Raw genomic sequence first — 13,810 nt, forward strand, 5'->3', positions numbered from 1 at the left:
AAAAAAAAAAAAAAAAAAAAAAAGGAAAAAATCATAAAGGGAGACACGTTTGATTTTATTATTACAGTGCTATCTTCTGATAACTCTCGGAAAGTAATTTTAGAATGTTCCTGGTTTCTGTTGAGCTGCACATCAATATTGTCTCCAATGCAGGATAAAGCACATCTCATAAGTTTTAAAATAAAATTACAATTTCAAATTTTTTATTAAATTAAATTAAAATTACAATTTTAAAAATATTTAACGCACATTAAAAAAACAGTGAAGGCTTTGTGAAACTGGTGCTGGATAAAAATGAATATTAGTGCCAATAATAAACTGATTACTTGCCAGAAGGAGAGTAAAATAATTTTATAATGGACTCCATACACTATCCAACTTGTTTCGATGAAATAATTTTGTCAAAATGAAGACTGACTAGAAATCACATTCCCAGTCTACAGGACCCGGCAATAAAAGAGCCCAATCTTTATGAAGCCTGGGCTTTGAAGTAATTTGAATATAAAAGATAAAAGAAGATGATGTCTAACACACTAACTTCCTTTCCTTGGTTCCAAACATTCCTGGTCTTGTGGATGGTGCCACACCTTCAGAATATATGCAGGAAATTGGGAAGTTTGAATTGGGAAAGGGTCAAAGGAATAGCAACTGTATTTCTACAAAAGAGTATACTGCTAAGCTATAGTTTTGTTCAGTTCCTTCCACAATAAAATCAGTGTATAAAAACACGATTTAATAACAGAATTTGATAATTATGTGGACAGGACCAAGGGAAAGCAATGGGAGTCCAAGATTATTTAATAGAATTCTTTGTAATAATATCTATCATGATGATACTTTACCTTTGTGGACAGAAATTTCCTGGTGCAGTTAGTATACGTCTTTACTTCGGTCGGAATGATTTTTCTAATCTACAAAGAAATTCTGTTCCATTACTTCTTTTAAATGTGTTTTCATGGCCTAATCACGTTCAATATTAAGCTACTCCTCAAGATTGCACTCAAGGACTTAGTAGGATCTCAAGGCTGTTGTGATGGAGAATTTTTTTCCTTGAATTTTCCAACAATGATTTCTATAGAGACCCCTAACCAATTTCTGTAGAGACCCTTGAGCAGTAACCAAAATCCTTGTGGAAGGAATAATCTTGAGCAGGGACTAGAAAGTTAGAAAACGAAATGAAAGATGCCTAGAATGCACAAATTTGAAATAAATTACAGCTGTTCTCTCTTTGCCCGGTTCTGACATGCATGAATTTCAGTTACCATCATTTAGTTAAATAACACAAGTCCCCCCAAAACAGAGTTCACAATATATTAACTGAGTAATTGCATAAAGTGTAAACTTCTCTGATATCTCTTCAATTCACAAATCACTGCATAAATAACAGATACGCATCATGATCAGTGACCACTCATGTTACGCTTTTCAAAGACTGCTGGTGACTGGTCACTGCACATCTGTTATTCAATTCACGCACAGACAGCAAAGCATATGTTGTGTTACCTCCTGTCTCCCAGTCATAAGCCACTGCAACATTTTACAATGGATAATCAAAAGAGGAAACAGGGCAATAAAGGTGAGGGAGCAAAGAAACGAGATGTGATAATGCTGGAAGCGAAATTCGAATAGAAGGTAACTGCGGTTACAGAATAGCTGACTGTGGAATGTCAACACTACTGCCGTTCAAGAGAGTCTAGATACGCAGCCAGAAGAACTTAGTAAAAGTGAACTTATTGGCATACATGAGGACAATGAGGCGGCTGTGACAAAGAATGAAGATGTCCCAGAGGACGTGACTCTGGCAGAAAAACTTCACATGAAAGGAATTCTTTGCGATGGATAGTTCATGACATTGAAAGTGATGGAAGCTGATTCGATCTTAGAAAGAAGTATGACAATTCACCAAGGCATAGACAAGATGCTTGCTCTGTATTCAGTTATATGAGAAGAGGAGGCAAGCATTTTTCAAACTACCCTTGATAAAATTCTTCAATTCTCAATGTTTTTTATGTTTTAATTTATCATGTACTAAATATTAGTTTTACTATTTTCTTCATTTCCTAATACATTTATTACTGACAGTAAGAGAGGTTTTAACGTTTTTACAAAAAGTTTAAAGGTCACGGAACTATAGTAAACTTTGGCATTTATTATTAGATTGTTCTGCAGAGTTTCAGCTTATATGGTCATATTTATAGTCCCGCAGTTCTGTGTAAAGCAGGGATTCACTGAATAATACAACAGTTCTAAAGAAGAAAAAATAAGAATAGATACTCCTATCTCAAAGAATTTCAACATGTTATCCAGTTATTTTTTTTAACATCTTTATTGGAGTATAATTGCTTTACAATGTTGTGTTAGTTTCTGCTTTATAATGAAGTGAATCAGCTATATGTATACATATATCCCCATATCCCCTCCCTCTTGCGTCTCCCTCCCACCCTCCCTATCCCACCCCTCTAGGTGGTCTCAAAGCACCGAGCTGATCTCCCTGTGCTATACAGCTGCTTCCCACTAGCTATCTGTCTTATATTTGGTAGTGTATATATGTCCATGCCACTCTCTCACTTCGTCCCAGCTTCCCCTTCCCCTTCCCCGATGTTATCCAGTTCTTGATATGAAGTTGAACCTTAATCCTATAAAAACTACAGGTCTCGATGGGCAGCAATTGAAATCATTCATCAAACATCTAAATGGTAGAAAATACCTGTTATGTTGTCAAAGAGTAAGGAAGGACAACCCTGAAAATCAGCCAGAAACATAATTGTCAGTGCAGTGGAAAACTGAGTTGGTACAGTTTTCAGAACAAAAACAAAATACCTGAAATGCAATACTATTAAGAAAATTGTTACTTTGGTTAAGGCTCAGTGTTTGATTCGAGGATTCTCTGAGCTGTGTGCTAAGCGTAAGATTCTGCTTAAAAGCTTGTAAGTTAAAGCTAAAGGCAAAGGTATTTAGGAACATTTTCCCGTGAGAGACCTTTGTCTTCAAAATGTGGTCTAAGGCTCACCACGTTTGGGACCCCTTGGCTTGGCTTCCAGAGTTTAGAAGTCTTCTCAAGGCTTCTTTCTCAGTAGGATCGATGGCATCCTGAGATACAGTTCAAGATACAGTTCTGGTATAAAGAAACTCTTTCTCCTCAAAGTGAAAGCATAATCTGCTGTCATAACTGGATGTTTAGCTGACACAGGGTTTAGGTTTTATCTTGGATCACCAAAAAGAATGACACTCTGAGCTAGAAAAACCAGAGAGAAACCCCCTGAGGTCAAGTACAGAAAAAGTTAAAAGGAACTAGAAACTTAGAAAGTCATGGGTCTGAGTTACTATTAATACTTTAGAGCATGTAAAGACTTGATGCAAATCTTTTTTTTTTCTTTTTGCGGTACGCGGGCCTCTCACTGTTGTGGCCTCTCCCGTTGCGGAGCACAGGCTCTGGACGCGCAGGCTCAGCGGCCATGGCTCACGGGCCCAGCCGCTCCGCGGCATGTGGGATCCGACCGGGTCACGAACCCGTGTCCCCTGCATCGGCAGGCGGACTCTCAACCACTGCGCCACCAGGGAAGCCCCAAGTCTTTTTCTTGATATAAAAAATGCAAAACCAAGCAGCAAGTGGGGAAAAAGGGGGCTTTCCTGTTGGTGGAATCCCCAGGCCATAAACAGGAGGCCTCCTACAAAGCGTACCAAGGGAGAAGTAGATTTAGATTCATATCTATCCTGAAGATGTGACAGAAGGCACAGAGCAGTGCTACAAAGCCAGGGGCAATTTACATTTCACTTCTACATCTCTAGCATACCGCCCAGTGCCTAGTAATCAGTAGGTACCCTGTCAAAAGACATTTATTGAATAAATAAAGTGGGTCCACATTCTACTCTATAAATAACAGTTTCTTTTACTCAGTGTGTATATCCAGATATAGGTTCACCCTTCTTGGGAAAAGAAAACAAAAACACATTCCAAATAATTTCAAGACAGGGAGGCACTATAATGTAGTGGTAAATAGCACTGTTTCAAATCCCAGTACTACCAAGAAACAGTTGGGTGATGGTGGGCAAATTGCCTAACCAATCTGTGCCTCTGTCTCTTGTCTATAAAATGGGAATGATAACAACAGTATCTATCCCCATAGAGTTCCTGAAAGAAGTAAATGTGATTTCAGATGTAGAGTACTTTGCACAGTGCTTATCACACAAAGCAAGAGCTCTACAAATATTTAGGTACTATTATCAAAAACACCTTTAAATGTGAGCGCAGGCTGGGTGAATCAAGTATATAGGTACCTCCTACACACATACACACACACACACACACACACACACACACACACACACTACATTTACTTGTTCTAAGATGAGCCTAATTAAAAAATTGCCACTATGTGGACATATATACACTACCAAATGTAAAATAGATAGCTAGTGGGAAGCAGCGGCACAGCACAGGGAGATTAGCTCGGTGCTTTGTGACCACCTAGAGGGGTGGGATAGGGAGTGTGGGAGGGAGACGCAAGAGGGAGGGGATAAAGGGATATATGTTTAGGTATAGCTGATTCAGCTTGTTATACAGCAGAAACTATCACACCATTGTAAAGCAATTATACTCCAATAAAGATGTTAAAAAATTATTTACAAAAAAAAATTGCCACTAAAATATTTTTTTAGGTTTATGATCACATTCCTTAAAATATGATCAATAGAAGGGAGTTCCCTGCTGGTCCAGTGTTTAGGACTCCGTGCTTCCACTGCAGGGGGCACGGGTTTGATCCCAGGTCAGGGAACCAAGATCCCACAAGGCATGGCCCCCCAAAAAATATGACCAATAGAATACATATAAAAAAGAACATTTACCCTAACACAAAAATGAAAATTAAGATGATGTTTTTTAACCATCGAATTACCAAAGATTTTAGAATTATAATGATGTCAAGCTTGTGAGGTAAAAGACAGGTATTCTCACCTGCAGTAGTAATTGATACAATGGTGCTGGAAAACATGTTGGCAACATGTATCATGAGGCTTAAAATACCATCTCTGCCATTTCTAGTGTTACATACCTTTAGTATGTACTAAAGGTATGTAACACTAGATACTTTCATAGTATCAAGAAAATTTGGAAATACCCTTAATATCCATCAAGATGAGAGTTAAGTAAATTATAGTACATCCATAAAAGTAGAGCACAGGCAACTACAAAAAGATTTCTGAAAACACGGGAGGCAAATCAGCATTTACAAGTATGTAAGCTATATGAGTCCATTTATGGTTTTTCCTTTTTCAAGAAAGAAGACAGAAAGGGAAGGAGAAATTCACTAGAATACCTCAATAGTTTATTTCCAGGCTGTGAGACTCCAGATGATTTTTGTTTTTTCTCTAGACTTCCTATGTTGTATAAGGTATCCTAAAGTGATATGTATTACTTTTTTTTAAGTCAGAAAAACAATGGTAAAGCTTATTTTGTAAGAATACGGCTGATAGTGAATATACTCCCGGTTCAGTCCACTAAAAATAATATGTTACTAATGGTAATGTCACGATCAGCACAGTTCAATCAATCCAAATGCAACAAATCACACTTCAGCGAAATGATTTCATGATCTTAGAAAAAGGCTATTGCCTGTTTAAATCATATGACATAGGCCTTAAGGCCTGAGTCTGCCAATAGGCATAAAGGCTTTCCCTAACATCAGTGGACAAGGTCTTCGTGCTATACCAGTCTTTTTCTTGATATAAAAGACTTACTGAAATTCTAAGAAAATTTCCACAAGAATTTTAGACACTGTTTTGAAAGTAAGAGTTGTGAAATATCTTGACAGTTTTCTCCCTTAGCCCTTTCTCCCTCTTTTTTGCCCTTTTATACAAAAGTTGAGAACAGATTTGAAATCACAAAGCATTTCCAGAGTGCCATACATTGAAAAGAATCCTTAGAATACATAATCAGTCATTTCCCTTCCATTTTTATGTATCACTTTAGATACACATGACTTAAACTTCTGAGTAAAATTCATGAAATATATAATAGGTCAATCCACTACAATATTTTACTAGCTTTCATTTTATAAGGGTTGCACTAGTGAATAAAATAAATAAATGAAATCAGCCATTAATTACTCCTTGCCTTATATAAATGTTTACCAGCCTTCAATGACTATTTCAGTGTGCTATAGGGAGATGAGAAATAAATCTTACATTTTAAAAGTTTTGGGACTTCCCTGGTACCATGGTTAAGAATCTGCCTGCCAATGCATGGGACATGGGTTTAAGCCCTGGTCTGGGAAGATCCCACATGCCGTGGAGCAACTAACCCATGCGCCACAACTACTGAGCCTGCGCTTTAGAGCCCGTGAGCCACAACTACTGAGCCCATGTGCCACAACTACTGAAGCCTGTGCACCTAGAGCCCATGCTCCACAACAAGAGAAGCCACCGCAATGAGAAGCCTGTGCACCACAACGAAGAGTAGCCCCCACTCACTGCAACTAGAGAAAGCCCGCACGCAGCAACGAAGACCCAACACAGCCAATAAACAAACAAACAAATAAATAAATAAATGAAGTTTAAAAGTTTAGACTACTAAAAGTAGTCCAGTTTCATGCTTTTCCACATACCTGTCCAGTTTTACCAACACCATTTATTGAAGAGAGACTGTCTTTCCCCCACTGTATAGTCTTGGCTCCTTTATTGTAAATTAGTTGACCATAAGTGTGTGGGTTTCTTTCTGGGCTCTCTATTCTGTTCCATTGATCTTTGTGTCTGTTTTTGTGCCAGTAACATACAGTTTTCATTACTAAAGCTTTGTGGTATAGTTTGAAATAAAAGAGAGTGATAACCTGCAGCTTTGTTTTTCTTTCTTTCTTTTTTTTTTTTTTGTGTTCTTCTTTCTTAAGATTGTTTATACAGGGTCTTTTGTGTTTCCATGAAAATTTTAAGATTATGTGTTCCAGTTCTTTAAAAAATGCCATTGGTATTTTGATAGGGATTCATTAAATCTGTAGATTGCTTTGGGTAGTATGGACAATTTAACGATATTAATTCTTTCAATCTATGAGCACAGAATATATTTCCATTTGTCTGTGTTGTCTTCAATTTCTTTCATCAGTGTCTTATAGTTTTCAGATTATAGGTCTTTCACCTCCTTGGTTAAATTTATTTTTTTTGATGCAATTGTAAATGGGATTGCTTTCTTAATTTCTCTTTCTGATAGTTCATTCTTAATATATAGATATACAACAGATTTCTGTATATTGATTTTGTATGCTACCACTTACTGAATTCATTTACCAGTTCTAACATTTTTTCCATGGAGTCTTTAGGCTTTTCTATATGTAGCATCATGTTATACATAAATATGACAGTTTTACTTTTGCCTTTCCAATTTGGATGCCTTTTACCTCTTTTCTTGTCTGATTGCTGTGGCTAGGACTTCCTATACAATGTTGAATAAAAGTGGTGAGAGTGGGCATCCTGTCTTGTTTCTAACCTTAGAGGAAAAGCCTTCAGTTTTTCTCCATTGAATATGATGTTAGCTGTGGGTTTGTTATACGTGGTTTTATTATCTTGGGTACACCTACTTTGTTGAGTGTTTATCATAAATGGATGTTGGATTTTGTCAACTGCTCTTTCTGCATCAATTGAGGTAATCAAATGATATTTTTCTTTTGTCTTGCTAATGTGACGTATCATGTTAAATTAATTTGTGGATATTGAAACATCCTTGCGTTCCTGGGATAAATCCCACGTGATTGTGGCCTATGATCCTTTTAATGTACTGCTGAATTCATTTTGCTAGTATTTTGTCAAGGATTTTTGCATCTATGTTCATCAGGGATATTGTCCTGTATATTTTTTTTTTTCTGGTGTCTTTGACGGGTTTTAGTATCAGGGTAAATCTGGCCTCACAGAACAAATTTGAGGGTATTCCTTCTTCTATTTTTTTGGAATAGCTTGAGAAGGATAGGTAATAACTCTTCTTTAAATGTTTAGTAGATTCACCTGTGAAACTATCTGCTCCCAGACTTTTGTCTGTTCAGAGTTTTTTGATTACTAATTCAATTTCACTTCCAGTAATTGGACTGCTCAGATTTTCTATCTCTTCCTGATTCAGTCTTGGAAGATTGTGTGTTTTTAAGAATTTATGTATCTCTTCTAGGTTGTCTAATTTGCTGGTGTATAACTGTTAGTAATAATCTCTTATGATCCTTTGTATTTTTGAGGTGTCAATTGTAACTTCTCTTTCATTTCTTATTCCATTTACTTGGGCCCTTTCTCTTTTTTTCTTGATGAGTATGGCTTAAAGGTTCATAAAATTTTATCTTTTCAAAAAGCCAGCTCTTAGTTTCACTGATCTTTTTTTACTGTTTTTTTTTAAAGTCTTTTTTTTCATTTATTTTTGCTCTGATCCTTACTATTTCCTTCTTTCTACTACTTTCGGGCTTTGTTGGTTCCTCTTTTCTAGTTCCTTTAGGTATAAGGTTCTATTGTTTATTTGAGACTTTTCTTATTTCTTGATGTAGGCCTGTATCACCATAAACTCCCCTCTTAGAACTGCTTTTGCTGCAATGCAAAGATTTTGGATCATTGTGTTTCCATTTTCATTTGTCCCAGGTATTTTTTAATTTCCTCTTTGATTTCTTCAGTGACCCAATGGTTGTTTAGTAGCATGTTGTTTAGCCTCCACTTGTTTGTGTTTTTTCCATTTTTCTTCTTGTAACTGATTTCTAGTTTCATACTGTTGTGATAGGAAAAGATGCTTGATATGATTTCAATCTTTTTAAATTTACTGAGACTGGTTTTGTGGCTTAGCATGTGATCTATCTTGGAGAGTATTTCACGTGCACTTGAAAAGAGTGTGTATTCTGTTGGTTTTGAATGGAATGTTCTATAAATGTCTATTAATTCTATCAAGTCTGATGTGTCATTTAAGGCCAATATTTTCTTATTAATTTTCTGTGTAGATGATCTATCCACTGATGTAAGTGGAGTATCAAAGTCCCCAGCTATTGTATCATTGTCAATTTTCCTATACTACTTGCTTTATATATTTAGGTGCTCCTTTGTTGAGTGCATAAATACTTATGAATGTTATATCCTCTTCTTGGATTGATCCCTTTATCCTTATGTAACACCTTTTTTTTTTTTTTTTGTCTTCTCTTAAAGTCTTTGTTTTAAAGTCTATTTTCCTTGATATGAGAACTGCTACCTCAGCTTTCTTTTTGTTTCCATTTGTAAGGAACATATTTTTCCATCCTTTCACTTTCAGTGCATGTATGTCTTTAGGTTTGAAGTGAATCTTTTGTAGGCAGCATATATAGAAGGGTCTTGTTCTTGTGTCCATTCAGCCATCCCGTGTATTTTGATTGGAACATTTAGTCCATTTACATTGAAAGTGGTTATTGATAGGTATGCACTTTTATTGTCATTTTGTTAATTGTTTTCTGGTTGCTTTTGTAGTTCTTGTCTGTTCCTTTCGTCTTTTAGTCTCTTCCCTCATGGTTTGATGATTTTCTTTAGCTTTGTGTTTCAGTTCCTTCCCCTTTACTTTTTGTGTAGCTATTATAGGTTTTTGGTTTGTGGTTACCATGAGGTTTATATACATGAACCTATATACACAGCAGATTGCTTTAACCTGATAGTCACTTAAGTTCAAACACATTCTGAAAACTATGTTTTTATTCCCCCCAACCCTGTTTTATGTTTTTGATGTCATACTTACATCTTTCTATTTTGTATACACAAATAACACTTACTGTAGTTATACTTGATTTTACAACTTTTGTCATTTAACATTCACTTTTTAAGTGACAATCCACTGCCTTTACTATATATTTGCCTTAGCAGTGAGAGTTTTCCTTTCATATACTTTCTTATCTCCAGATATGACCTTGTCTTCTCCACTTAAAGAAGACCCTTTAACATTTATTGTAAGGCTGGTTTATGAACCAGCTTGTAAGGTGGTGATGAACTCTTAGTTTTTGCTTGTCTGGGAAATTCTTTCTCTCTCCTTCATTTATGAATGACAATGTTGCCAGGTAGAATATTTTTGGTGGTAAGATTTTTCCTTTCAGCATTTTAAATACAGCATGTCATTCCCTTCTGGCCTGTAAAATTCCTGCTGAAAAATTGGCTGATAACGTTATGGGAATTCCCACGATTGTGACTAGTGTTGCTTTTCTTTTGCTGCCTTTAAAACTCTCTTATCTTTAAGTTATGTCATTTTGATCGTGATATGTCTTGGTGTGGATCTCTTTGAGTTCATCTTTCTTGGGACTCTCTATGCTTCCTGGAACTGAATATCTCTTTCATCCCCCAGATTAGGGAAGTTTTAGCCATTATTTCTTCAAATATATTTTCTGCCCCTTTCTCTCTCTCTCCTCCTTCTGGGACCCCTATAATGTGAATGTTAGTATACTTGATGTTGTCTCAAAAGTCCCTCAAACTATCCTCATTTTAAAAATTCTTTTTTTCTTTTTTTCTGTTCAGTTTGAGTGATTTATAGTACTCTGTATTCTAGATCACTGATCTGTCCTTCTGTATCATCTAATCTACTGTTGATCCCCTCTAATGTATTTTTCACTTCAGTTATTGTATTCTTCAGTTCTGATGGATTCTTTTTTCTATTTTCTAACTCTTTGTTGAAGTTCTCACTGTGTTCATCCACTCTTCTCCAGAGTTCAGTAAGCATCTTTATGATCATTACCTTAAACTCTTTATTAGGTAGATTGCTTATCTCTGTTTCATTTAGCTCTTTTTCTGAGAGTTTTTCTTGTTCTTTCATTTGAAACATATTCCTCTGTCTCTCATACTGCCTAATTCTCTGTTTATTTCTATGTATTAGGTAGGTCCATTACATCTCCCAATCTTAGAAAAGTGGCCTTATGTAGATGTCCTATGGGGCCCAGCAGCAAGCTTCCCTATGGCTACCAGAGCCAGATGCTCCAGGGGTGTCCCCTATGTGGACTCTTTGTGCCCTTTTATTGTGTGTGAGGCCAACTCCTGTGGGCACACTGGTGGGCATGATAGGCTCCCCAGCACTGTTGGCTGTGCAACCTGTCAGCATGCAAATGCTACAAGTTGCATGATTGCTGGTAGGCTGTGCCGGTCCCCAGAGCTAATATGCTAGAGGGAGGATTCCAATATGGTGCCCTCCAGTGAAGGTGTTGGAGTGGTAGAATGAGATCACAAAAATGGCTGCCGCCAGCATCTCACTTCCGGGGGGAATTCCAGCTGCCTCCTGTCTCTCAGTGAGGCTCTCCAAGATAAGCAAGTGGGTCTGACTCAGACACCTGTCAAACTGCTGTCTCTGTGCTGGGACTTGGAGCAAGTAAGTTTCTGTGCACACCTTTAAGAGCAAAGTCTTGGTATCCTACAGCTCTCTGGCTCTCCCAAACATAAGTTCCACAGGTATTCAGTCAGACATTTTGGGCACTTGTATTCATGGTTTAGGACCCCCAGGATGGGGAGGTGGATGTGGGGCTTGACCCCTCAGTCCTCGGGGAGGATTTCCATTGTTGTGATTTTCCTCCTACTTAAGGACCCTTAAGTGTGGGTCCTGACAAGACCACACCTCTGCCCCTCCTACTCATCTTGTTGTGGTTTCTTCTTTATATCTTTAATTGTAGAGTACCTTCTCTGTTAGTCTTTAGGTCGTTCTCAGAGACAGTTACTCTGTAAATAGTTGTAACTTTGGTGTGCCGTGGGAGCAGGTAAGCTCAGGGGCTTCCTACTCCGCCATCTTGATCGCTCCTTCTACGTCATCCTATCTTGTCAACACCAATGTAGGCTGTAACCATCTCTTTACCAAAGAAAATAATGTATGTGTAAATGCTCTATAAATATTAAAACCAGTTGAGTCAAAGGTATTGTTATTATCAGGATTCCCGATGTTCATTCTTAAGAAGCTAAGGAAAAAAAAACCTTCTTAGGAATTAAAAGTGAACTGAAGCAAAGTATGAGGAACAATATAGACTTCAAGGAGAATATTAATATTGACTGTATATTCTTATTTACCATGTTATCATGCTTGCTAATACAATTTGGTTAAATAAAATATTTCACCAGCATTGTCTGCCAGAAATAACAATTTAACCAGTATAACATAAATGAAAAATAGAAGTAAGTACTTACTCACAACACCAAACTGTCCCCAGAATAGAAGTATAGCCAAAATTGGGAAAATAACAGTGAGGATATTTTCATTTGGAGAAAACCATGAAACTGGGAAAAGAGAAAACAAAAATCACAATTAACATTTACTATCATCACTGTAGCTCCTGCCCATGAATAGTAAACAATATATTTTATTGTGGAGATGGAAAATAAAAACAATTAATTGAAACTTTGGTCTTAGGGCTTCCCTGGTGGCGCAGTGGTTCAGAGTCTGCCTGCCGATGCAGGAGACAGGGGTTCGTGCCCCGGTCCGGGAGGATCCCACATGCCGCGGAGCGGCTGGGCCCGTGAGCCATGGCCGCTGAGCCTGCATGTCCGGAGCCTGTGCTCCGCAACGGGAGAGGCCACAACAGTGAGAGGCCCGCGTAACACAAAAAAAAAAACCAAAAAAGAAAAACCAAAAAAAACCTTTGGTCTTAAAATAATTAAGTAACAAATTATATATATAATTTAACTTATACAGCAAATTTTACTTATGAAACAAGAAACTAGTTCTTTAAGTGCTTTTCACCACATTTTCCCTAACCTATGACTTCTGGAAGGAGGTAATATGGTACAGGAGCTTAGAACAAGGTTCTGTAGCTATAGCGCCTGGCTTTGAAACCCAACCCTAACTTACAATCTATGTGATCTTGGACAAAGTCTTAACACCTCTCTGTTCTTCAGTGTCCTCATTGTTACACTGGGATAACTGGACTGTTGTGATTGTTAACGAAGTTAATACATGAAAAGGGCCTAAAACAAATCTTGGCACTTACCAAGTACTCAGTAAACATTAACTTCAATTATTATTATGTGCTCCTACAGTGAACACCTGTATGTGTAACATGCCAAGAATTTACCTTAAACCAACAATGAAGTCTTTCTGTAAAGACTTACTCAGGGTATCAAAGTGTGGAAGTTGTACAACTGGGTACCTTCACCTTACTCTGACTAAAACCAAGACGGATGTGAGCCCTGGCTTTTCTCAAACTTACTCTGGAATAGAAGACGTATTTATGAATAATTAGGCTTCAAATGATTGTTTAGATATAAAGTAACATGAGGGGCTTTAGGTATTAAGTGGTTTACAAGTTACCTAGAGAATGATAATATGAAATGATTTGTTCTATATAAAGGAAATTGTGATTTTAAGTCTTCAGAAAGATTTGTTGAGAACTTTTGAAAAATTAAGTTTAATTGCATCTTATCAACTCTTAAGACGATAATTTTACCTGTGAAATTTCTTTTCTAACAATAAAGCCAAGTAAATGCACTGAAAGCATTTCAAAGTTTGCCTGTGAAGAGGGAATGCGCTGTGCACATTTTCAAATCTTCCACTGCTCTGCCTCTGTATCAGCATGCAAGAAGACTTGTGGGATTTCATACAGTAATACTAGCCATGCGTTTCTTGTGTTAGCTTATAATGTTAAGCTCTGGTAAATGTTCACAACAATCCACAGAATATAATATTATGAATTCTATCTCACAGATATTGACTTTCCATAATCTAGCATTTTGCACTACACATAGTAGAGACTCAATTGGTTTGTTGCTGAAGGTTCCGATAGTCAAAAAATAGTGAGTGAATGAAAGAGAGTTTTTTGGGGTTGGGGGGTGGATGCTCTCATGGTTGCAGATCTCTACCAAGAGACAGATGTCTTCAGATACT

The 13,810-nt window shown here is 37.1% G+C and overlaps 1 protein-coding gene across 3 annotated transcripts in view; it reads right to left on the reverse strand.

Annotated features, from left to right (window-relative positions):
• The window catches only part of CD47 (CD47 molecule), a 54,491-nt gene that overhangs the window by 18,787 nt on the left and 21,894 nt on the right, over positions 1 to 13,810 (reverse strand). For all 3 annotated transcript variants that reach the window (XM_060010605.1, XM_060010604.1, XM_060010603.1), the window contains exon 3: positions 12,118 to 12,207. In XM_060010605.1, the coding sequence (XP_059866588.1) occupies positions 12,118 to 12,207 (90 nt within the window). The remainder of the gene's footprint in view (positions 1 to 12,117; positions 12,208 to 13,810) is intronic.

This window comes from Delphinus delphis, chromosome 4, assembly GCF_949987515.2.
Source record: "Delphinus delphis chromosome 4, mDelDel1.2, whole genome shotgun sequence".
NCBI lineage: Eukaryota > Metazoa > Chordata > Mammalia > Artiodactyla > Delphinidae > Delphinus > Delphinus delphis.